Source organism: Xiphophorus maculatus, chromosome 10 (genome assembly GCF_002775205.1).
Source record: "Xiphophorus maculatus strain JP 163 A chromosome 10, X_maculatus-5.0-male, whole genome shotgun sequence".
NCBI lineage: Eukaryota > Metazoa > Chordata > Actinopteri > Cyprinodontiformes > Poeciliidae > Xiphophorus > Xiphophorus maculatus.
This window is the reverse complement of record NC_036452.1, coordinates 8325010-8351928: the sequence shown is the minus strand read 5'-3', so window position 1 is coordinate 8351928 and position 26919 is coordinate 8325010. Positions and strand designations below refer to the sequence as shown.

General features: G+C 35.6%; 2 protein-coding genes across 3 annotated transcripts in view; one reads left to right on the top strand and one right to left on the bottom strand.

The window, feature by feature from the left end:
• The first annotated feature begins 30 nt into the window (after nucleotides 1-30).
• Nucleotides 31-23657, top strand: LOC102221523 (steroidogenic acute regulatory protein, mitochondrial-like). The gene is made up of 8 exons (XM_014471504.2): nucleotides 31-72; nucleotides 17495-17567; nucleotides 17663-17755; nucleotides 17829-17953; nucleotides 18072-18230; nucleotides 18777-18961; nucleotides 20385-20478; nucleotides 21090-23657. The coding sequence occupies exons 1-8, from the start codon at nucleotides 31-33 to the stop codon at nucleotides 21180-21182; spliced, it is 864 nt and encodes a 287-aa protein (XP_014326990.2). The 3' UTR covers nucleotides 21183-23657.
• The window catches only part of adamts14 (ADAM metallopeptidase with thrombospondin type 1 motif 14), a 51491-nt gene continuing 46530 nt past the window's right edge, over nucleotides 21959-26919 (bottom strand). For both annotated transcript variants that reach the window (XM_014469179.2, XM_023340896.1), the window contains exons 21-22: nucleotides 26063-26134; nucleotides 21959-25436 (exon numbers count right to left, since the gene is read on the bottom strand). In XM_014469179.2, the coding sequence (XP_014324665.1) occupies nucleotides 24880-25436; nucleotides 26063-26134 (629 nt within the window). In that variant the 3' untranslated portion in view covers nucleotides 21959-24879. The remainder of the gene's footprint in view (nucleotides 25437-26062; nucleotides 26135-26919) is intronic.

The window sequence follows — 26919 nt, the reverse complement described above, 5'->3', positions numbered from 1 at the left end:
GCGCGAACTTGGGGGTGAAAAAAAGAAGAAATGCCAACTCTTCAGAGCGCAGGCAGCATCTCCATCCTACAGGTGCGTGTGAATGTGGCGCTGACTCTTTAACCCAGCACAGACAGCTGTTGTGCTGCAGATGCTTCACTCGCTCTCTGTCTATCTCTCTCGCTCTGTCTCCTACTTTCTTTTTCTCTTTAAACATATGAAACGTAAAATTCAAATGGAGATCCACGTCACATATTTTTTTCAAATTTTCAACGAATTTTGAATGTTTTTTGTTTTTTTTAATTTATGCTTGGTTTTCGGGAATTTTCCCTTTTTTTTTTTTTTACAAGGTTTGCTATGAAATAAACGCTGTTTAAAATGTGCAGACTGTAGAAAGACTGCTTCACCCTATGGTAATGTAAGAAAATTAGATCATAATCAAAACTTTTCCACTTTGACATTTGCAATCCAACTGAAAAAAAACACATTTTATAAATGAAATAAGATAGAATTTTACATGGTGCAGGAATTTCAGACTCAAATATTCTCTGAACACTTCCCACAAGGTTAAGAGCTTACAATCTGTTTTCCCTCAGTCCCTCTGTTTCCTGCTGTTGAACACCTGCTTTCCATCTGCTCCTTTACCGTAGCATCAAGTAATTAAGTTCCCACTATTGCACTCAGTAATGTCAGACTCAGATCCTCTTATTGTCTTCACTCAGGTTTCCTGTCAATTCCATTCACTAGATGAGCTTTTTCAGTCTCTCTAGCATTTCTCATTTGTATTTGAGTCCTCTACAAATACTCAATATGACAAAGAATTTGTTTCTATTTTTCTTTTTTTTTTTTCATAATTACATTTGTCAGATTTTACACTGATGTTGGGCCTGGCTCATCTGTTTATAATTTAGTTGCAAGATAAATGATGTGAAAAAGCTTTTGAAATAAGTTTTCACAGCCTTATAATTATAATCAGTCACACTCTTGCAAAAAATAAGAACTAGTATAAAAGCATTAGTATTCATCTAATGTGGCTGCACATTTTACCTTTTCCTAGAGTAGAAATGGCAAGTCCTTGAATTATCAACTTTTCCGCTCCACATGTTCCACTTTTAGCTCTTTGCCCCTGATTCTTCAGAATTATCCTGCTGCCTGTGTTAAACTGTGTGATTCAGCAAGCAACATTTCTACAAAAACAGCAAAAATGTTGTTCACTTTACTAGAGAAACATGATAGTAAGCATTAATAGCCTATCTGAAAGGTCTTTTTTTCAAACCATCAACAGCGCATAGGAGAATTCGAGGCTGTTCCACCACCATAATAATAACAAAAATAGAATTGCTCGGGAAGTTAAGATAATCTAAAGTTAACCCATTTATGTCTCCTTTGCTGTTGTTGTTTTATATTTTTGTACCATTGACCCTTCCATTCAAAAACATTTGACTGAATAATTGATAGGTATATATATTTCTTAGTTTACTGATTGAAATACATGTTCAAAGCCTCCTTTTCCCATCAACATGCTTGAATGTATGAAACTTGTAAGTAATGAGAAAACTGTCAGTCTTTTAAGCCTCATGACTCTCATCTGACCACACATTATGAAAAATAAGCTTTTTCAAATCTTTTTCAGCGTACAGCAAAGCTTCATGGATCAATGAATGAGTATAAAAGAAGACTGATCGGTGTTTGTTTTCTCCCATTTGTCACATTATTATCTTTCTAAATGGCCTTGGTGGGCTTCGTTAAGCACTGGAAGTCCTTTTGAAAAGAGCAGTAAAAGCCAGGTAAGTGGAAAAAGTGAGTCATGAGGAGCTTTGCACTAACATGTTTAATATATATATATAAAGCAAAGTATTTAATTTAAGAAGGAAGGCATTGTGTATTTAAAACCTAATCCTTCACACTTTATAAAGTTCAAGCATTCTGTTATGACATTAAATTATGTGAGATGAGATCACAGTTTCATGTTACTGTTTGGTAGCCAGGCTACAAGACTGCTCTATTAATACCTTGAAGATTATTCACAGGATTTGGGGAAATCAATGAATGGACAAACAACCTGCAAATCACTGGAGAATAGCATTTATTTAATGTTTCATCACCTTAAATCTCATACCTGACTGACACTCCTTTATGTTTAAAGCATTAAGCCTTCTTTTGTTGAAATCTTTCAGCACGCTATTTGCATCAGTTTGTGATAACATTTCTCTATCCAATTTTATTCTGCAGTCCTGCCAGTCCCTTGCACACCTTACGTTTACTCCCGGTGAATGCTTTTTGATCCACTAAGTTAAAAATTAATATGTGGTATTGTGGGCTGAAAAGTTAAAATTTTGTTTCATCAGAACATCACACATAAAAAGTTTCTGTCTTGCAACCCAACTTTTATTCTTAAGACATATCTAGAGTTCAGGAGATTAGAGTTTAAACAGTGTAAAGGTTTCTGTTTTAATAAATGCAATCTTGTGAATATTTTTGATAGATGTCATATAATTCATCTGACGAATTTTCCTTACTTACTTTCATTGCATATCTTGTTTGTCAGGACTGCACATACAAAACCATAATCATCACATTCAGAAATATATTTTTAGATTTTTTATGTTTTACAAATGTGTTTAAATTTTAAGAAAAAACTCATATAATGAGATTTCTACAAATTCACTTAGAATGAAAGATAAAAGTTGAATAATTTAAACCCAGGAAGACAATTTTACAGCAAATCCCAGATTGCCATGACAGATAATCCGTCATGGGATACCGATGTTTTAGTGGCCTAACACAGGAATAGATGCTGGTATCAGCGCTGCAGGTCAGCTGGTGAAAAGGGCGACAGCATGATTTATGAACAGAAACGGGCTTTAATTATCTAATAATAACAAGCAACAGTTTTAGTATGGATCACTTGTCGGAGTTATAATAGATTTTCTTTAGTCTATGGTCTGGAGCATCATAAAGAACAACTTTTGGTGGATTCTAACTCACCTGCTGGTCAGTAAATCAAAGTAAAATACTAATTTCACAGGGGATACGATTAACTTTCAAACAAGGGCAGATGTCAAGGTTTGTCATCTTGATGTAAAACATACATTTATTTCTAGTTTTATGGGCAGGCTGCATGCCAAGTCATCCTGTCCTCACCCTTCATCCAACATCTGTGACTCATCAGCTCCATCTCCTCATTCTGACTATTCTTTTTACCCACTTAGATTCCTCATTGAGTCTGTGGTCTATTTCTGAAGGACTGGCAAAAACCGTTATTTTCTTTTAAAGTATGATTTCTAGAAAATCTGTGTCATGATCCTGGGGTGCTTTAAAGTTTCTCCTCCCTTTTCTGCTGATTTTTTCCTTGTCTGGAACAAACTCTGTTGCTGCATACTCAGATGTTTACCAGTCATCTCAACTAATCAACAGCCAACGAGGAGCACTTTGTTATCTTAACAAATATGAACTTGCTGAATTAGGAATGTACATACCGGTACATATACTGTATATGAAAAAGAGATGTTGATAGATCTCGTTTATGAGTGCATTCTCCTTGAACTTCTCGGTGCTGCTTCATAAGTATTCTTTCCAACAACATGAGTAGATGGAATTTGGCTAAAACATTTGAAATGAATGCACCTGACAGAGTTTAGTCAACTAGTGTGATTATGGTGTACTCAGTAGTGTGCTTTAGAAGAACGGATGATCTTTTCTTTTTTTCCTGTCATCTGTTTGCGTGGGCGTCAGCTATCTGCCCGCTAATGGCTGTCTCCACAGCAACAGGCTTTGTTTGACATTAACTAAAACTTTAAATTGGTGTTTGTTGGTTAAATTAAAGAGAACTCATGTGACAACTATAAAAACAAAAAATTCTATCAGTTAAAAAAAGTTTTAAATCAAAATCGACTTAGATTATAAATTTATGTTTTTGTATCTCATTTTCTAGAAATTGGGAAGCTGTGAACTGTGAGTTGATTGAGATGTAAATTTTTCTCATTTGTAAATCGTAACTTTTCATTTAATGCTTAATTTTTTTCATCTGTCACAGCTAGAGATGGGCAGATAAAAAAAGAAACGTTTTCACTTTAGAGTTGTTGAGGTGAGATTAAAGTGGCCCTGGCTTTGCTACTGATGGTGGTCAGCAGGGCCTTGGCTCTGGTTTGTGTGATCTTCAGTTTGTGTGTGGAGTTTGATGTACACTAATGGCACACTTTCTTTCTCTACACACAGTATCGAACCTGGACAATTGTTATACTCACTTTTGGAAATAGTGAGGCAGTTGATTGCCAGACAAAACCGTTATTACTACATAAAAAGCAAAACAGATTTTTACTAAACCATAAAGATACAAATTAGGAGCTTAATGGATACATATTTTGAAACAAGTAGTATTATCAAATCAATACTAAGTTGTGGTGAAGTTTGAGAGTGATCTTAAGTTGGCCCCTGATTCACATTCTTCCTGCCTTCTGAACTGCTAAAGTTCTCTGTAAAAGTTGAAAGATTTATTCCAGTTGTTTGAAGGAGAGGGTACCATAGTGTTTTCCTTCCTCACCTTTTCCTTGCGGTAAACTTTTCAGTCCCTTGCAAAAAAGAAAAATTATTAGTTTGAGTTATGAAAAAAAATCTAGCTACAGTGCAGAAACCAAAAGAGCACACCCCATAATTCTTCATTGAGCTAATATCATCTTGTTAGACTTCCAAAACAGTAGAAGGCATATAATTTGTACCATAAGCACTTGAAAATACTTATGTGAAATTTTATTTTTGACCGAGTCAGTGTATTGAAATAAATTTTATACATAACATTAATATAACCTGTCAATATGCTATTCTTTAGAAGCAGCGACAGTAATTCCTATATGAGTTAAATTGCTTTCTGTGTGAGAAAAGTTATGGCATTATCATGATTTGGTGTTTTTGTTAAGGACCTGAACTGATTTAATCACTTCACTTTGCAGGCAAATTGAAGTGAATAAATCTGAAACAAATCAGCCAAACACATACAGCAATGAAGTGCAGTGAAAGGCTCTGTAAGCACAAAAAAACTGACAGAGAGTGAATGAAGCCTTTAAGTACTGTGCCGGGGGGAATGCTGAATGTGAAACAGGTGAGTCTATCCAGCAGATGAGGAACAGCTGAGGTAAAACAAGGAACTGTTGTAATGACTGAATGACAAAATACAAATTTGTGGAAAATAGTCTTCAAAAAAACAAACTGTAATCTAAAAGAAAAGGAGAATGTTTTTTTTCCCTTGATGACTGTGTTAGTGAGCTGCTCTCTTTAGATTTTCTTTGAGTATTTGTATCTGAGCTTGTGTTGGTCTCCATGGAAGCAGAAGGTTTGAAGAACAACAAGGCACAGATTGAGTGTGTCTATTTTTCGAGTGCAAATCTCAAGAGCAAAGCACTGAACAACGAAAGCTGAGCTATAGTTTCATTATGCTGACATATTTAAGTTAAAAATCTGAGTTTCCCCAATTTGAAAATGGCCATGTTGAAAATTTGGGCAATCTTGATAAACCAGTGTTAGGTCAAATATGGCCCAGTCCAGCACTGAGTTGATGCAGTAACACAAGGCAATTTTAGGTTTGAAAAGCATAACCCATAATCTGGATTATTAGACCAGTAATGTTTGGGATGAAATAAATCATCTAAAACAATGATATAAATCATAATTTTACGATCTTATCATTTCTTATTAAAACGTCTGAAAAAGGTTCAGTGAAGCCTGATTGGGTTCAAAATGGTGATTTTTGAATAATAATGTCTCTTCTCTAAAGTTTAGTCACAATTTCTGTTCTAGTGTTTGGTTTTAACGACCCAGTGTCTGGGCTGCGAAAGAGAGACGATGTTAAATTTAGGTCTATATTTGTTATAAGACACAGGAACAACCCTCAGACACAAACATATGCAGACTTTCTTTTTAATAAAATCGTAAGTGTTTATCAAAGGAGGAAAAGCAGCCAGCAAAAAGAAATAGATTTTAAGATGTATTTTACAGTATCAATCTTTAAATTTTCATATTTTTAAACTTTCATTTGAACTTTCCAATAATAAAACAGAATGCACAAGAACACTAGTGTTAGTATTTAGCTCCCTTCAGGTTTCTAAGCATTACAAAGCCCCCTCTGGATTCTACTGCTTTCTAAAGCATAGATAGAACTGCTATAAAGTTAGTTAGGTTTTTTTTTTTTTTGCGGAATCTGAGCTTATTTTCCTGGAAAGTCATTGATGGTAGGAAGCATAAGTATAGGTTTATGCTGTGACTTAGTCTTCAGGACCTTATATAACATGTGGAGGCAGCAATTTGCAATCAATCGGCATACGTTTTTGCTATTTCTGTTACATCACCTTGTAAAATTCCTTTACTTAAGCATTTTTATTTCTTTTGGTTTGAGGCCAAACTTCCAGTCATAACTCAAAACTCTGGGGGAACTACAGGAAAAAGGAGCAGCAGTCGAACTCATCAGACACCATTCACCTTCGAAAAGCACTAATTTTAACATATATACACTACCTAATGTAAATTTAGGTTTCAAACGTTTTAGGCTAATTTGATTTGGGAATGTTTGCCTATTCAGCCTGAATTTGTTATTTTTAATTGATCTCTTCATTTACTTTCAGACCCATTCATTAGTTCATTTTTACCCTTTGAAATACCAGAATTTGTCTCATTTAATGTCTGCAAATCAAATCTGATGTTATACTGTAACACAGTATGAACACAAAAAACAGAAAAGATGTGGTAAAAATTATGAGAGAAAGAAAGGAAAGTACGGTGATTTTACGAAATCCAGAGGAAAATTGGAGAAACAGAAAGGAACACGAGAGAAGAGAAAATTAGTTCATGACTTAGAGTTGAACATTCTGTCCTGAATAGAATATTATTTCTAATAGGGACGCATCAGACTGGGAAATGTGATTGTGGGGAAGATGGGATGCTAGAGCATGTTATTTTGAACAATTCAACATGTTAAGAGAAATCAGTTGGTTCAGAATCTTAGTAATATTAAAATTAGATTGAATATTGTTGATTTAGTGCAGAATGTACAGTGAAAGAAGGAGGAGGAGCAGAAGAAGAAGAAGAAGAACAGTTTCTCAGCACTTAAGTACGGTTTTTCCAAATAATTTTATTCCGACTTGAGCATTGTTCTGTTTTTTTTTTAAATTTTTGGGACGATTACTTTCATCTTCCTCTTATATATGCATACTTCTATGCTTACGTAAGCAAAGTAATGGTACTCTTTCTTGAATTCAATCTTGCTACACACCTCTGGCTGTGCTGCCTTTTATTCCTAACCTACTTACACTCACAGTTTAAACATTTTCCTGTACTGTCTTTTTCTGAAAGCAGAAATTATGTCTTGTTATGTATAATAATACTTAATTCCATATCAATGGGGTTTAGAAAACCTTTATATTTGTGGAAATGCTCACATTTCTGTTCTGTTAACTATACCCTCCAAGAATGTTAGTGAAATAACTATTTTGTATGTTTTAACTAGGACTCAATGGCAGGCCTATTTTCATAGTAAGAAATGTCATCTCATCATTATTTCTTCATCCACTTCTCAAGAACCAGGTCTTCCAAAAAGCGCCAGAGTCAGCGGCTTTCCCATTTGCTTCAAATCTTCATGAAGCCTGTGGAAACAAAAACAAATCTGATATGTTGGTGGCACACATGCAATTCTATTTTCTCATTACTTTTCTAAGGCTTCATTCTCATTTTTTTTCTCTTATTTTTCAGTGATAGAGGCCTGGAGGGATGAACTCAGAGACCTTGCTGCAAATGTTAGTCTGTCTTTTCAACCCCTAAAAGAGCAACAAAAACATATTTATAGTGAAAGTGTTTGTAGGGATGTGGAATAGTTCTGAAGTTTAATAACATGATATAATACAAATTTGGCCACTTTTGTAACTTTTACAGTAAAATTCACGTCAAAGAAAAAACATTTTTCTTTGGCATATGGAAATATCCACCTACTCACCAGAAAGTCTTTGAAGACGCCCTGCAGCTTAAAGAAAAATAACATGAGCAGTGCCTTCCGTTATTCAACCTGACAGCAGATGAAAAGGTAAAATTAGAGTGATCTTAAGCACAACTCAAAACTGGCTCATCAGAAGGAAAGAAAAATGCATGTAGAACAAGTTGGAACTGGAACTTTATATATAGGTTTTCGTGAGTGGCATTAACTGTTCAGAGAATTTTGAACTCAGCTACCTTGACAAACATGAACAATGAGAGCCCTTCCTGGTCTCAAAAAATGGCGGTCAATTTAGGTGCGGGTGCTCTGTAAATTGCAAAACTTTGAGCACAATCTTTAGCTTCTTTGTGAGGAAAAGAGATGCAGTATTTCCCATTCCCCACTATTGATCATTTTGAGATTTCTTATGTAACTTGGTACTGCTGCAGGCAAAGAGTGGAGCCTGCTGTGTGTTTTTAGGTGCAACACGGATGATCAGAGGAATGACAGCAGTTTAATCTATTGCGCCATCTCTAACTCTCCTCTTTAACCAACTTTCTGAAAAGTGGAGGTAAAATAAAATTAGTGTTGTTGTCTTTGGTCTGGGAATCATAATTTTATTGAGAGGAACACCAATATTGTAGTTCACTCTATCAAAATGAAACATTACTGATTTCTGAGAACTAAAATAGAGAAATATCTGAATAAGATTAATCATTAATTAATTATTAAATTGGCCAATTTAAATTACAGTTGAAGTAAACAAAGAAAACATGAGATAATCATACAACAGTAATTAAGGAAGTATGCAAATGTTTAATGATCGTATACATGAAAAAATATGATGAATGAATTAGAAACAGATTGTGTCGGGACTGTTGGGTCCTCTTTGAACATAACTGAATCTTGCAGGGACTGAATTTAGAAGTAGTTCTTGGTAATGAATGTATGGAGTATGATGGACTGATAACATATTTATGAAGTATGGAAATTCGCACACAGCCCAAAGTGTGCTTGTTTGCTGTTTTACATGATTTAGTTGCTAACTAAATTAGAACACTTTTAAAATGTATTCCAGGACCAACCCTATAACAAACACATCCTACAAAAGACTCAATATTCAGCTGAAACCGGAAGAATCATTCCTCCATCCATCACTTTTTTCCAACACAAATCACTTTATAAGGAGAAGAAGTATCCTCAACCACTCCGTAATCAAGAATTCATGGTGAATCACAACTCAACCGATCTTTCATTTCTCCATTTATGTCTAAAGTACAGTAGACCTTTAGAAGAGTGTAGAGGTTAATACTGCCACAACCATATACTTTTTTTTTTACTAGGAGAAAGTAGATCTAAAGTAAAGCTCAGATGTCCCAGAAATAGGATGCAAAGGTTTGAGCAAAGGCTATACATCACTTTATACCCTGTAGCAAAACTCTGTCACCAATAAGTTTGAGAAACTTCTTGATGTATGTGATTTGCAGAATAACGTGGTGATATCTGCTTTTACATTATCAGGTTTTAGAGTTACTTTATTAGATCCTGCAGGCAGACTCTGAGTCTGCACTGCAGCAGTACCTACTACTTTCAGGACAAACAGGTAAAATTATCACTCTGCTGTATCACTACAAACTTCTTCTTCCAGGCTTGTCTCAAAAAAACATCTTTGTCATTAATACCTAAACAACTCATGTGCCAATCCAGACTAAAAATACAGCATCTTGCAAAAGTATTGATGTCTCTTGAGGATTTTGGGGGGTTTTTGTTGGGTTTTTGGGACGAACTAACACAAAGTAACACGTGGAGATCCAGGTCAAGTTGATGACTTGCATTTTATCACTAGTTTTAAAGCTCATATATTGACATGATTCATTTATTTGTTCACACCAAGAAAATCAACTTCAACTGGTTAATTACATCCAGTCAATTACAATCAGGTAAATAACTGGTTGTAATTAACAACATGTTTTGGAAGATTTTATATCTGTATATTTACAGTTCTGGAGAATCTTTTCCTTCACTATTTTAGCCTCAGGGAAGTTTTTTTAATGCACCTATCCTTCATTCCTTTGACAGCTGTGTCTTTAGATGAAGTGACAGCTCTCTCCATAATGTAATACATCTTATTTTAACCAGGGTTTTTGCCTTCAGGCATGAATTTATTATGGAAGAGTAGGGGGTATCTTCAAGTTATTAAAATTCCACTACTGGCTCCCTTTTTGACCCACTACTCTTTCTCAGTAAATTTGCCCTCAAAGTTCTTTGAGACTCTTTTAAACTTGATACAGAACAGTTTCACACTATTTCAGACTCATTTAGCCTTTAAAGAAGGTACTGGAACTAAGAATAAGGGAAAATAATAATATCTGTGTGTTTTGTAAAATTGTTACAGTTTGTAGTGTACTGTGTAAAAGGTATTTGCCACCCACACAGTCTTCTTCAGCCAGAGCTTTTGTTTTTGTCACTCTTAGAAGTTTCAAATATTCAAACACAATTTTACTATCAGACAAACAAAAGTTTTCAAAAATTTTGTTTCAACCCAAACCAACCTGACTCTATGTGAATAGTAACGCTCTGAATCTAATGACTAGTTGTGTAACCATTGGAACCAATAACTGCATGTAGCATGGTTTGATTTTCAGCACAAGAACATTCCAGGTTACATCTTGAGCTTTTGTGTATTTTGGGCTATATTGGATGCAGAAGTTATTTCAACATCTGAAAGAACCCTCTTTTATTTGTGGAGCTAACTAAAACAAGAAAAAGAAAGCAAAAGAGTATTCTGACTGAAACAAAGCACTGCATGTTTGTCACATTTTTACAGTAATTCAGTAATTTCCCATGTGTTTTTTTAAATTGAACGAGTGCTGCTCTGGCTGGTGTTTGATTGGTTTCTTTGAATTTAAATTGATGTTTGTTTTGCAGAAAGAATTGGAAGCACCGAAGTGCTTGAAGTTCATGCAGGACGTTATGATCAACCGTAGGATTCTACAGTCCAACTGAAGGAGAATATATAAATTATTACCATACTATTACCAAAACTTGGCATTGGTTCTGTAAACACATGAATTACCTTCTTACTGCAATCCCATATAGAGAAGAATAGCTGCAGTCAGAAGTTCACATAGAGTCATCATAGCTATGATTGAGAAATTAAGTTTGGGCTTTTAAGGTTACATTTGAAAGGTCCTTATTCTGTTGTTGAATATATATACAACAAACAACTTTTGCGATGTTTTTTAAAGAAGAATTGTCTGCATAAGAATGAATTTATTCTGTTCTAATGGCTGCAAGTCTGCCTTGATGTTTATTTTGGATAATTATGTTGTAAAAATCCATTTTTGCCAAAACATCAGATTCAGTCAAACTAAGATGAACGGGAGAAAGAAAGAAAACAAGTAAGAAAGGAAGAAAGAAAAAAGAAAGAGAGAAAAAAAGAAAGAAAGCCCTGTGTAACAATCAGCACATTTAAGTTCTTGATTTTCCCACTCACTTTGGAAGTGGGTGGAAAGATCAAGGAGAAGGACCACCTCCAAATCCTTGAACTTCACCTCAAATCAGCAGTTGAGCTTGGATCGGAGTGGGTGTCGCACCTTGACTTTGATTCTAAGCGCACATGAATACTCGTTTGGAAATGGATACATCAGAGGGATGTTAAGCTCTGGGAATTGTTCCAAGTGGAACTTTATTAAAGGTCTATGCCATTAGTCTTCCAAGCAATTGTTTAGTTTTCTGCCTGAATTTGACTGTGTACACAAGGTCACCCTTTTGCTGGTCCTTGCATGTGATTTTTTACGGTCTTACTGAGTTATGATGTTTGCAATATATCACTTAGGGACATTTAACCAAATATGTGAGAGAAGTTGTAAATTGATCCTGTATCAATTTGAGAAAATCCTCCATAAGTTGAAATTGCTGCATTCACTTCTTGTTTTTTAAAATCCATAGAGGTTGTGGTATAATCATTCAATGTCAAGAAAAACGATTTAAAACATTTTTTTTATTAATAAACCATCAGAAGCCCCAAATGAATAAATGATGAGGGTATTCAAACTTCTGACTGAAAAAATATACACATATAATTCCTACGTAATTCATATAGTAACCCATATAATCAGGGAGATTTAAATTAGCTCTGTTTTGTAGTTAACGTAAATCTTTAGATATATTTTTTGGAGTTCCTGTGGACATTGAATCAGGATTAAAAATCAGTTGAGGATTAACTTTTAATATCAAATGATCTAATTTTTTGCTAAGCTCTGAATAAATGTTTGCTGTAGACACAGCTTCTCAGTAAGCATTTATTTATGCCTACTGAATATGTTTCTTCTGATTTTGAGTTTGTCAGATCAGCTGTCTTTCAGGTGAACTCATACCTTTAATCAATTCTTAACCATTCATTAAAATTGACTAAAATTGGGCAATGCAGTGTATTTTGGGATTAATAGTTTTTATATAAATCTCTTTGTTCACTGTATGTAGTTCAGTCCTTCATGTCTGAGTTCCAACAGCAGCAAGAGCCCGGTTTCAACAAAATCTATTTTACAAAGGCGTTTATGTGCCATTCATTCAAACGTTCGTATTCATCTGTAAAATGCAATAAAAATGGATTAATCAAAAAATGACTGCAGAAGCAAAGCATTTTTGTCTCAAAATTGCTAAAAACATTTGACGAGTCATCATACACCATATAAAATCTAGAAAAAAGAATGATCACAGAAACTAAAAAAGGGAAAATACATTAAAAAAGAGAGCCTGTGTAATGTCAGCTAATGGTTCATGGTTTACTGCTTCTGCCATATCATAAGTTTCAGTCTAACTTGCAAAAACTCAGAAGCTGGTAATATGCAAAACATCTTCCTTTAAGTATTGTAAAGAGAAGCCTCTCTGACAAGAAAAGAGTTGCTTGGATTTTGTTGATAATAAATGAACACATCAATACATCTGGGCAGCTGCCATGGCAATACTTCAGAGAGGGTTTTTTTTCCTATTAGAGGGATGAAAGAGTTTTGTGCGTGCAAAATAAGTAGTTACTGATGGTGAAGTAGTGTCATCAAAGGGTAATAAAAGGTGATAGGGAAGCAGCATCAGCTACCAGTTCTAAGATCTTCTTGCGGATTTTACTCATCCATCTCAAGTAGCCAAAATCTTACTGGTTTTATACAGAACTGGCAACACACCTGCACATCATTAGACTATACCATGCGAAAACAGGTCAAACCAAACAACTATCTCATCTACATAACTAAATGGTCTGCAAAAGAATACATTTAATACACAACAACTTTAAAGGTTACTTTAAAGAACCCAAGCAACTCAATGCAAAAAAGAAACCCCTCCATTTGGTTGTACCCAGTGTTACAATTTAAAGAGGAAGTTGCAGGCCAGCATTCCCATATGCCTGCTCAGTCTGTAGCATCTAAGGGGACAAACAATGGTGAGTATAAAAGAAACAAACAAATAATTTACCAGAAATCTATCTTAGAACAAAAAACATTCATACACATAACATACCTTGTCTTTATAATGGAATGTTTTTTTTAAACTAAGAGCTTTTTTAATGGCTGGAATGTTAAGTCAAGTTAATTTCTCTCTTTTTAAAGGTACAACTTGTACTGCTATTGTCAGTGGTATTGTCTGTAAGTGCACAACATAAAAGGAGTTGCTGAATCATTAGTGTTTTTAAGACAAACATGGCATGTGAATAATTTCTTGCTGAAGAAGCCCACATTACCTCTAATGTTTTGAGTCACCATGCCATCCTGTTCCCACAAGAAGACCGCTGATTTTATTTTGGTGGTTTTAAAATGCTAGGAAACTTGTCCATCTAGAGCAAATGAACACCTTAGCGCTTATTGCAAGCAAAAAATTGTCGGAGAATTTGAAAGCAGAGATTTTTGGTGCGTTTGTTTTCCACTGAACATTTTTTGAGACATCATCCAGTCTTTTCTTTTTCTTTAATATTACATGATTGATATATCAGACTTTGGCAATTGTGCAATTATCACAACCAAATAAATGAACAGGAAACATTTAAACCACAACTAATATGACTGTGTTGGTCATTAAAATGATTTGCATAGAAAGCAATATTTATTTTTTGTTTTGTGAGGATTATTCATTTTTGAGACAATCACTTCATAGAATCACAATTTGTAATGCAGAATCCCTTTAATGGCTCCAAACTCATCTAAGCAGAGGGCAAAAATTTGAGGTGCCAAAAGTCATTTTTGCCATTTCTAAACGCATCCTTAATAAATTTCCTTGATGATGCAATCCTAGTTTGAATTTAACGAGTCATCAAGTGAAGTTTGCGATCATTTACGTCAGGAATCCTTCTAGCACGTTCATCTGCTGACTCTTGGCGATGAGACCAATAAAAAGAAAAAAAAAATGGTTATTGTAATTTATGGCTAATAAGTTGCATGTTTTAACTCTCAGACTAAAAAGGCCTTGAGACTGGTGTCTTATTCTTGATCAGAGCATGATAGTAATAGGACAGTTTTGAAATATGTGTACTGTCAGAAGAAAAGGGAAAGTAACTCTTCCAACACAGTCTCAGTTTGTGCTGCTTCAAAAATAGTGCTTAGTCATTATGTAGATGAAAACTAGAAATTTCAACTACACACACCTGCAATAAATTCCCTTTATTTAGTTCCATCAATCTTCCTATCAACTTTGACCAACCTTTTTGCTGATGAACGGCAACCCATGGCATGATGATGCCACCACCATGTTTCAATGTGGGCATAGTGTGTTCTGATTTGCATGTACGTAAGCCCAAACGTTAAATTTGGTCTCATCCCAAAATCACATTGACTTTGAGATTCTCTATATCTTTATTTCTAACATGTCCGGTATGTTAATTTTACTTCATGTTGCTGTTTGTTCACTAACAAATTTTTGTGGCCTTCACAGAACACCCATTCAGGGTGTATTGAAATGACACCCTGAATGGACTTTGCTTACAGATTAGGGGACTTCCTTAGGTGCTAAGTGCTGCTTTTTAATAAAGAACTAAACAAAAGAGAATTGAAATTGTAATGTAAGCCAAAGTTTTAAGAAAAAAAACTTTGGAAGCTCTCTACCAATTTTCTTACATTCCACAAATATATACCACTTTGCATTTTTAATGTTTGATCACAACAACCACACAACACCTGCGGTTGTAATTTAACAAGAGTAAGAATTGTTCTGCAAGACACTGCATAGTACTGACCATTTCCTTACTGTTCTGTTTCAAGATATGAACATTAATTTGGCAGCTTTTTCCACACATACCTTTTACCTAAATAAAAATTTAGACTAAATAAACATCCCCACTATGTTAACAGTCAGGACAGTGGAGCAGAAGGAGGGAAACATGTTCCAGCACATAACCAAAATACGAGAGAGTCGCATCTGTGGGATGGAACACAACAAGCAAGTCCAACAGATACAAAATATAGAAACAGAAAACAATTATCACTTGACATCGCAAGAGGCGGAGTAGCTTTTTGCATTTATAGCTAGTATGTGCACAGTTTGTCTGCACTACTTTTCTGAATTTATCACATTCTTTTTCTTTAATTTGCTTTACTGGCTGCACTTATTTAATTAAGGCAATCATATCTTGTTGCTTATGCAACTAGATAAAGAGATGAGTAGGTTCATGCTCATTGTGGAATTCCTAGAAAATGAAAGTTCAATTAGAAACCCATTTTTTAATTTTGCCCTCATTTCTAACACATGAGTGATCTTTATATCTCAATGGTTTGTAGATTACAGTATCGTAATATGTGAGTGGCTTTGTTTTATTTTAGACTGTAGGAGCATTTTTATGAACTGAGCTACAAATTGCAGCAACAGCACACAAAATTCAGTTTCATTTCAGGCTTGAGTCCTGGAGTTGGGGTTTGTGGTCTGCACAGAAACTTAGCTGTTACAAGGACTGCCCTCTTCTGGACAGAGGTCTCTAAAGTTGCTCCTATAATCTGCTGCAGCCAAACCCCAAGTTTGGCAATCAGATCCCCAAGTGCATCAATGGCCAATAGGAACACTTGAGCTCTGACTCTAGACAACATTTTTTTAATACATTTTTTTTATGCATTCTGATTTCTCAATGAAATTGTGTCCCTTCTACTGTTGTGATGTTAATAGTCACAAGACTTTGAAATTTAATCAGAATTTTTACTAGAACACAGAAGACACATAAAGGTGGACAGGTTCCAATAAAATGGGTTTGGCAGTGTCTGTGGTCAGTTGCATCCCCATGGAAAAACACTGAATGAATCTAGTTTTGACATGTTACATAACATCACATCTTGTATAGACGTCACATCTTGCAAGATGCAGCCCTATGCCTTTTGCACTGCATAGGGCAAATGAAGACAGGTGATTATCCGTGGGAACTAAATGCATCCATTATTCTTTTGCTGAAGTACAAGTCCACTTTACATTTTAATCGTTCTAAGTCACTATGCTGCCAATATGTTGTTCGTTTACCAAGACTTCAACTTTTTCCTCATTAATTTTGTTCGTTTATTCTGACTGTGTTATGAACCTTGTACATCAGAAACAAATTAAATACCCACATTGCCTTGCCAGCAGGTGAAGTTTATCATTTACGTCAGGAATCCTTCTAACAAGGACACCTGTTGGCTCTTGGTGATAAGGGGAAGCTGGTTTCTGGCGCTCTGTGAGCAGCGACTCTGCAAGGCAGCTTTGAGATCACAGGGCTGCTCTGGGCTCTTTATCAAATGTTTCACACAAAGAGCAGTGTTATACACACATGCACACACAGGATGCAGAAACTGTGCAAATGAAACTCAAGACAAAAGGTCTTGACGAAAGAAGAATGAGCTGAAACTAGAGAATTTCTGTGAGGTAAATCATTCAATATTCCAGAGGAAATATCTTTTTGTGATTATTAAACAAATCTGTCATCAAGTAAAATGTAAGTAAGTTAAATAATTAAAACTAAAGTGGAATTAAGCATTGGGGAAAATTCCAAAAAGTACTGTATGGTTTCTACATCTGTTAGCAGTTTTTCCTCAAACATAGTGTTCCCAAACTTTTCAGCAAACAGCGCTGACACAGAATTAAGTTAGTGACTATAATAGAATTATACATTACTATTGATAAATAATTACCAAACCAATAATAGCTACAAAAAATGCCATGGTTTATTATATCAATTTGTAATGCTATTATAATGCAGAATTTATAGTAACAGCTCTGTTATTTGAAGTAGTTTTTTTTTTTTTTTTTTACATCTAATTAGTTTTTATTTCTCACCTAAAGCCTCTGGAAACTTTTACTTAATTATCCATGTTTCTTGCTAAAACCAGTTTTCCTATTGTGTCTTTTGTGCAGCCTTTTCTTCCTACCTTGAGTTCAATCATCTGTTTTGGTTAAGGGAAAAAAAAAAAAAAAACTCATGTCAAGCACGGCCTTCAGGACTGAATCCAGAACAAGTTCTATGTTTTTTTTCTCCGGCCCTTATCTCTTTGGAGTGTCCTTCGAAAGCTGTATAAAGACGTGAGAAACTCCTTTGATACTTTGCTGTCTCTGGCAAAGGCAGACAACATGCTGCCTGCTGTGGTGAAGCTCTGCTGTGGAATATCCTACCCACACCTTAGGAGCATGTCAGGTAAAGCAAAGAAGGATTAGAAAACAAAAAGCTTTCCTGTGCTCCATTCAGATGCTGTACGTTCTGATCGTTCTTCCTCCCATTCTAACTTGCAGGGCTTCAACGCACAGCAGTAGCAGTGATAAGCAAGGAGATCACACAAATGAAGCCTTGGGCGCAGATCAAACATCACATCGGAAAACTTGCTGGTATTGAAACATAGGTTTGTTACTACTACTTAATGTTTTACTATGACGTTTTACTCATCCAAGTTGCTTGCAGAGCTCAAAACAGAAGTGGCAGTGAGTGAAGATCAGCTGTTTTACATACAACATGGCAAGGAAGCACTGAGGAAAGCTGTCAGCATGTTGGAGGACAGAGAGGGATGGAAGCTGGAAATTCAAGAGGTAACATCTATGTACCAACTTTCTTTTGTGTCTTAAAATGTTTCCTTATTGTCAAATTAACTCATTTTAGTCACTCCTACATAAATGTAAAAGTTGCATAATGTTTCATCTTGTTTAGAACAATGGTGACGTGATCTGTAGCAAAGTGATACCGGGGGCTGGGAAGGTCTTCAGGCTGGAGACGGTATTGGAAGCCAGCTTGGATGACCTCTATGACCTCCTGTTTGTCAGAGTTGAGAACATAAGCGAGTGGAACCCGAGCGTACAGCGAATCAAAGTGAGCTCAATATCATTAAATACTCTGTGAAAACCTGTAGCTGACAATAAATGTTTTATAAGTTGCAGATGTCAGACTTGAAAAAGTTCCACAGGGTAGACTTACTGGAGATTTCTGTTTTTCTATTATGGGAGGGAAGTAAGAGTTAAAACTGAAACTTGAAGCACTGACTCCAGCTGCTGTCCATGTCATGTGAAACTCCCCAAAACTTTTAAATGGACTTTATTTTACATTGCTCTCATTGTTGTGATTATCCTTATCACTTATGAATATCTTCTATCACATTTTTTTCCTTTCCATTCAACTTTCTCTTAATATGCAGGGCCACAGCACTATGTGAACAGATAGCTTCTTTAGCAATTACATAACTATTCACGTTTTGAACTAAATTACTAGAATAGTTCAGTTGTTTTAAGATTACCTTTTTGCTTGTTTCAGCTTATTGCTCATATTCATGTCTTTTTTTGAGTTTTGTGGGTTATGAAACATACAAAACTATTATTGAAAAGCCTGATGTGGTTTTAATGTGTGTTTTTTGGGTTGTAGGTTTTAAAGCGAGCTGGACCTGAAACAGTCGTAACTCACGAAGTTTCAGCTGAGACAGCAGGGAATCTTATTGGACAAAGGGATTTCCTCAGCGTCAGACACAGCTGCAAAGAAAAATCCTGCCTTTATCTAGGAGGAGCAGCAATTCAGCTGGAGTCATTCCCACCTCAGGCTGGATTTGTGAGGTATGTTGTAATCAAGCCAAACTCCAAAACCCATTTATCATTTAGTGTTGAAATTTTCTGAATTGCTCCATTAAACCATTCATGTAATTGTATGGAAAGTCAGTAGTGTTACTCCCAGTTCTCCATGTGCTGAGATTACAACAGAAAACATCTGCTTTGATTAGCTCTGACATTTAAACTTGTCCAAAAGAAAAAAAATCTGAAACATGTGAGCAAAACCCACTAATGTGAGAGATACAATGCCTTGCAAAAGTATTCAAATTTACTAAATGATTTTACTGTTTAGAATAAATAACATATGCACAGTCTATAGGTGGAAGAAAATTATTTATGAGTATTTTTTCTGCATATTCAGCTTCTTTTACTCGGACACCCCTAAATGAATGCAAACATGTTAAAGACAGTTCTCTAGAAAGATGAGATCAGAATGACACATTTTGTTTTACCTGCAAAATGGTATGTGTGGCAGAAATTAACACCATTACCACAGTAAAACAGGTACCATGCTTCTGGATGAACAACTTCTAGAGGCTGTAAAACACTTGACACTGTGATGGAGGTTCCCCTTTCAACAGGATAATGAGCTTAAGCATTACATGAAATTACATTAAAATGATCCAGTCAAAGTGTAACCATATCCCATTTAGTCTCTGCTAACTGCAGAATATTGTGGTTCTACAAGGTATTGATTTATCATGGATCAGAGTAGATGAGCCTAATTACAAATGCATGGCATAGTTTAGATTCTTGTTTGTGAAAAATATTGAAATCATCCATTTCACTTCACATTCATAAGAGTCTTAATATGTTTGTTGAGCAAGTAAAATCCATATTAAGTGCATACAATTTTTTGATCTCTGTGTTTGGAAAAAGTGTTTTATTAAAGATGATCAGTTAAGGTTATGAAATGGAAATGACACCTCAGACAGATGTAATGATAATCCAAGACAAGAGGAAAAGTCAAATATTTAGATTTTTTACTTTTAATCTTTTTCGGATGCGAGGAGTGCAGATTTTAGGTAACTAGTAAGCACATAAATATATTGACTACACTAGTAGTTAACTAGGTAGGTATTTCATCATAGTGATATTCGGTCGGTATAATCTTTCTTGTTTTTATTTTATATTCATGGAAATAACTGATTTTGTTTGAACTAAAGATAAGGTGTGGTTGAGGCTAACAAGAATGTTACTAGAGGCAATTTGTGTGGACACAAACCCAATTTAAATGCTGCCCTGCTGTTAAAATGTGTTTGCAAGAGAAATCAAACTGACTTTAACCGCCTTTTGGCTTTTTACATAGGGAAGTTAAAAGAATGTGATGCAGGGTGCATGACATGCATTATATATGTGTCATAATTAGCCTTTTATTGAACTGTAATGTTCATAGCTTTTTTATCATCTTATTATTATTCTAACACAGAGCTGAGGATGGGCCAACCTGCATCGTTATTAAAGCTCTGGATGAGGACTCAACAAAAAGCAGCTTTACATGGCTCCTCAACATGGATGTAAAGGTGAACTAATGAGATTTTTCATGTAATAAAACTTTCATTTGTAGCTTTTATTCTATGAATGGCTATTAATTAAGCACAACACAAAAGAGTGCCAAGATTAATGCCAAATGAAGATAGTTATGATGCCAAAAGAAATTATTTCAATTTGGATGCAAAGTACTATGTACTTAGGAACAGAAACTGCTTGAACAAAGCATCCCAATATAATCAGAGTTTGTGAACAATAATTTTGGAAAAATGGTCCGAGTTGATGTGAAGACAGCTTGAGCTACATATAAGACAATCCTGAAAAAAAGTAAAAGCTGCAAAAGTCTTGAAACTGAGGTGAAGGTTGAACTTCCCACAAGAATACTGAGTCTTAACCCTGTAGCCAAAGCTACTAGAAGATTATCTGAACAAACTAAAAACTCTACATCTATTTCTATACATCTACTCTGTCTGTGTTGGTCTTTTTCACAGAATCCAAACAAAATACATCAAATTTTGTGGTGCAAAGAACTAAATTCCCCAACATTACTGTCTTACTTCATTTGTTTCTTCAACATTGGAGGATATTTGTAAAAGAAAGTTCAGGCGGCCTAATAAAGACTTTAATTCTCGCTTTTCCTCAGGGCTGGCTGCCTAAGTCCATTGTCAATCAGGGTTTGCCTCGAGCGCAGCTGGATTTCACAAGACATCTTCGAAAACGTCTCAGTCTGAGATGACTGAGTCCTCATGACCGTCACACTGCAGCAGCACCTTGTCCTTGTTCAAAGAAGGTGGGGGCATAGTGACAGACTGCCTGGACGGCAAAACGCTACCCTGTTGAAACGAAATGCTGCCTGGATGATATGACCTCCTTGAAGAACAGCGAGCAGAAGGGAGAACCAGCTTGGTGGATGGAAGCTGGATTATAATAGGAATAAATGTCAAATTGTGCCACTTAAACCTCTCAAAGATTTCCTGTTTAAGAGCCACAACTTGTCTCTTGATACATGACACCATGCAAATGACTGGATAGAATTAATAAAGTGCTTAAATGCGCGTGTACTGGCTGACTTGTTTTTACTTAGTACTTACAAAAATAGATTGAACACATTAGGGCAAACTATACAGCACATGTCTCATTACAGGAAGTGTCATGTAGATCTGCATTAATTGATTTAGAATGAAACGAGCTGTTAAATAAAGATTTTAGGATATAAAATCTTATTTAGAGCAGCTGTTATCTCCATTCACATAAAGTGCCCATCATTTTTTTCACGCTTTGTCACAGTACAATAGACTTCAATGTATTTCATAAATATTCCACTTCACAAGTGTAAATGTTTGTTTGGACTTTGTTGTGCCATCATTTATTTTTAGCAATCACAGCTGAAAGTCTTTTGGGGGTATGACTGTTAGCTTTACACATCCACATGCTGAAAGTCATCATATTAGATGTAGAGAATCTTTGAACAGCGGTCTTGTCACAAATTTCCAATCTCGCTGTACGAAGGAAGACGATAAACTGAACAGTTTATTTCTGCAGCGGAATTGTGTCCAACAGATCTGACAAACACATCAGTCCATCAATAAACGGACGGGAAATTACATGTGCTTATTACTAGAGTTGGATGCAGAAAAAAGGGAAAGGAGGATGAGACAAAAGAGACAGTAATAGGCATACTTAGGGCTGTGCAAAAGACGAAACAGTCAGACACTGGCTGCAGGGGCAGTCACTTCACAATTTTCCCAGAACATATTCCATAGTTTGACATTTATTACTGAACTTCTTTGGTCTTGGAAACGCTAAATTGGTGGCCAGCCCACCTCCCACAAACCCCCCCCACAGAACACTGTCTTCAGCTCAGGTTTTACATGTAGTGCAATCTGACCTCAGCCGCTTTTTCCACGTGTTTATTGCATCTCCCACCAAGCTTGTGGTAGCTACCAGTCAGCTAATTTCTGAAGTGGTATCTGTGGTACTGGATTTTACTTTGGGTATCAGAGTGAAGGGAGCTGAAAGCACCTAAACACCACACTTTTTATGTATTTATTTGAAAAATCCTTTGGAAACCAAGTACCATTTCCTTTTCATGTCACAGTTATGCTCTAGTTTGTGTTGGTCTATAAAATAAAATCCTAATAAAACACATTAAGGGCTGTAATGTAACAAAATGCAGTGGGGAAAATCAAAGGCCCGTTTATACTTTTGTAAGGCACTGTGTTGTTACAAATTGAAACAAACGTAACTAAAATAAAAAAGAGCAGTGAAATAACAACAAAAAAAATTCATTGTACATACTTTGAAATGAATTTTACTTTGTTCACTTTACCACTTAGAAATTCAATAAATATTAACACTTAAAGCTTTCATTCATGTACGTATATACAAGAACTATACAATGAACATAGTGAAGGTGTTAGCTAGAGAGCAGGAACTGTGTAAAAGTATTTCCAGCTTCAGTTCATGGACCGGTAGCATTGTCTATTGTTTCTAGTTCCAAATGTTTTTAACATGTAATTTACACTATGTACACTATCTTAAAACTGCAGGAGTTACAAAAATATCATAACGTGTTCTTTCTGAAGTTGTTTTTTTTTTTTAGTCCTTAAAGCATCAAGTCCCACAAAGGTAGACAGAGAACATGCTACAGTACAATGGGGTTGGCTTGCAAAAGTCATAATTTGGTTTCATTTAAAATAAATCATCATTAGACTTGGAAAATAAAAATAGCAATAAAAAAAGAGCACCAGAGGCAGGGAAGCAGTGAGGTCCCTGCCAGAAATGCAGACCATAAAATTATCAGTGTGCCACCAGAAAGAAATATACACTTAAAAAATTATGTTATTGATTTTAGTTGTGAAGCTAAAATGAAACAAATCAATACAGAAAGCTTTTTTTTTTTTTTTACGTTGCTGGGTTTGCATCATCTGCTTAAAGGTTCAATTTGGATAGCAATATTTATAATATGGCTAACATACAATACAAGACAATGAATGCCTTAAACTTTAATACTAATTGATAGTGTCACATCAGTGCTACATTTCAACAAGAATCTGTAAGCCCAGGAAAGAAAATGGAGTTTGATTGCTTGAGAGCCTTAGAAAAGTTTACTTTTTTGTAGACTGAAACATAAAACCTCATTGCTGTTAAGATAACAAGGTATGCAGATTATAAATTCAATCTAAATATATTAGAAAAGGTGAGAAATAAGGCCCATAGTACTCTAAAAAAATAGCCCCTGCTATTCTTTTCAATGCTAATTTATTCATTTCCAACATAAGCTTTAGCAACCTTTAAACACATTATGTACAGCACCTTTACTCTGTTAAAGAGATGTACTGCTCTCCTACATAAATCAGCTTTTGACCTGTCATAATCCCACAAGAAATTCTTTAGGTTTCATGAATTTTATTATTATCATCAATTATATGTTTCTTTTGATTTATTTTACTTTTTAATTAATGCACCATGGCCTTGACTGTTTAGATGGCTTTTGTTCAAAAATAAATATTAAAAAAAATAATGAATTATTCTGTAATACAGTAGATTTATCCACCCAGTAAAAAATGGATTTCTTCTTTAAAAAATTATTATTTAAAATAATTTTGGAATTAAAATAGAATTGGGTTCAATCAATAAGGGCTGCCAATAAAACCTCTGCTGGGTATATTTGGGTGATAATTTATGATTAAGTTAAAAAAATTAACCAGATGGAGTGCAGGGGTAAAGCACAACCCACATTCGGAGACCTTAATGCTCGAGATGACCATCACAGGTTTGAGTCCTGGCCTGATGATCTTAGCTGCAGGTCTTGTCTCTCTCCTTACCCCATTTCCTGTGTAGCCACTATCAAATAAAGGCTGCTAGAGCCAACTAAACCTTTTTTAATTGAACCAGATAATCTATAAAGTCCAACCTGAAGATTTCTTGGCACAAAGAGGTAATGAAAAGATGAACTATTTTCCTCATGATCTAATACTTACAATTCTCTTTTTATCTGGAAAAGGGTCAATAATTATTCTGGTGTTACACTAATGAAGCTATGGTGGGCACATGCACCAACATGTTCACAATCCAAGTTCAATAGTAGTTCTAATGCACTTGAAAAAACAGGCTAACACAACTGTACACAGATATAAAACATGAATGTAGCTATGCAGTCATCACATTTTGAACATGTCCTGTAGTCTGATTAGTTTACAGCACCTGTGTTTTGACTTTTTTTTCTTCTTCTTCTGCTTCATATTTTAAGCACAGAGAACAGAGTGTGTGCAGATGCTTCACACATTTTGCTCTGAGGTTTTGATGAGGTAACCATCACTGGGCTTGTCAGGGTTCACTGTCATACAGAAAAACATTGTTACAAAAAACAGACAAGAAGTGAGCTGACTTTTCTATTCAGTCCCACTAATGCTCACAGCATTGCTCGCAGTTCATTGATGAGCCAACAGGGTTCTGTGACTTGAGTCCCTCTCTGATCCTAAATTGTCCCTTCTTGACCTGGCGGCAACAGGGCCTAAAGTGCTCATGGAATTGTGCTCCTTCGATACACCTCCACTTGAGTCTTGCTTGGGCTGCGGCGGCCCTGGAGGTAGACGAGTATCCACATGGGAATCTCTCCTCTCTTCATTTGGTAAGGAGTTGACAGTGGGATGTGGGGACAGAGCAGCATCTGTTGGTGGAGGAATCTTAGCAGCGGCAGCCGTGGTTGGCACAGGGATGGTGGAGAACAACCGTCGTCTCATGGCTTTAGTGGTGTGTGGCAGGCTTGGAGTGGTGGTTGCCAGCCACGAAGCCTTGGCTGAGGCAGAATGGGAGGGTGTGGAGGTCTCAGGTTCAGTCTTGGAGCTGGAGTCAGGAACATGTGTAGTCTGGCTTTCCTTTTTGTTGCATGACTCACAGCAAAGCTTATAGTAACCAGGGATGGAACAGTAGCGAGCCAGAACTTCCATTTGACAGAAAATTGATTTATCCCCAAGACATGGCTCATCTAGAAACAGAAGACATTACATTACTAAGCAAAACATTTATGTAAGAGATGCACCAAGAATTTACGCAGCAAGAAGAACTGACTGATATTGAGCTTAATCAAAAACTCCAATAGTCAATCAGTGAATGCACCGCTATATGGAGCGATTGCTTCACTACAACAAGAACACACATTGGTCTGGGCATTTTTAGTGACAAGCAAAAGTCAAATTCAGCTACTTTCAAAATCTGTGATGACAAAAGACGTCAGAAAGCACAAAAGGTGCAAAAAGGAGGAAACTGTATTTCTTGGAGGACATATGTGTGCAGTCATTCAGGGTGAAACTTGAACAGAGAATCTGACTTTTGAGAGATCTTTGGAAATCCCGGAATTAAAGAGTATATATTCTCTGGAGAATACACTCAGAGATTCTATTGTTTTAATTGTGCTAAACATGCTAAATGCTAATATTAGATGCTAAAGGCAGTTTGAAACAGAAGTCCCTATGAAGTTTAGAATCAGTCTGCCAAAGCTTTACAAAACACAAAGCATGAAAATAGTGCTTTGAGATTCTAATTAGTGCATCTCCAGATATTTTTAGGTTTGTAAATGTGATTGTTTTAGTAACAGATTTCAAATCAACTTACTAGATGAAAATTTCTGGAAGGGGCTTTCAGAAACACCATGGAATACTGCGTCATCCTTCATTGTAGAATTATCTGTAGTTTGAAAAATGAAAATAAAACTGTTAGACCAGGGCAACACAATAAAGACAATAAAGTAATAGTAATAACAAGGGACCGCAAAGACACGATAAGCCGTTGAACATGCCAAAGAAGAAAAAAGAAAACACAATATCTTATTGCATTTTCAGGAGAAGGCAAAAGAAATGTTTGCTTCACACTGTTTGAGGACAGAGCAATAAAACAAAAGTTGCAGTAGGTCATCACTGAAAGAACATTTTTGATTAAAAAAAGACCCCTAACAGGTCTAGAACAACGGTTCTGCACCCACAGAGCATATTATGAGCCAAGAGTGCTTTGAACTCCTGCAGTGAGTCATCACAAAAATTGAAAATCATAATCAAAGACAACAAATCCAGCTATAAACAGGAGCCTCTCAGGAGAACAACTGATGTGCTGATTGAATTCCTTGAATTTAACTCAGCAAACGAAAACTTCAGCAGTTCTGTGTTTGCTATTCAATATACCTACTTCCCTCTCTTCCATTGCTTTTCTCATCTTAGTTTCAACCACTAACTGAGAAGAAAACGATTAAAAAAAGCCGGAGATTACTGAAATTATGTCATAACCGAGGGTCACAAAATACCTAATTACTAAAAAATTCCAAAACCTCTGATTGAATTTCTTTTAAACCGCTTTTGTTATCATGCAGGTGAACCTTTGCAAAATACACAGCTAAATTCCCCTTTTACAAGTAAAATAATGTATAATCTGTGCATATAGCTCCCATATTTATATTTATACACAATATCTATATCTCT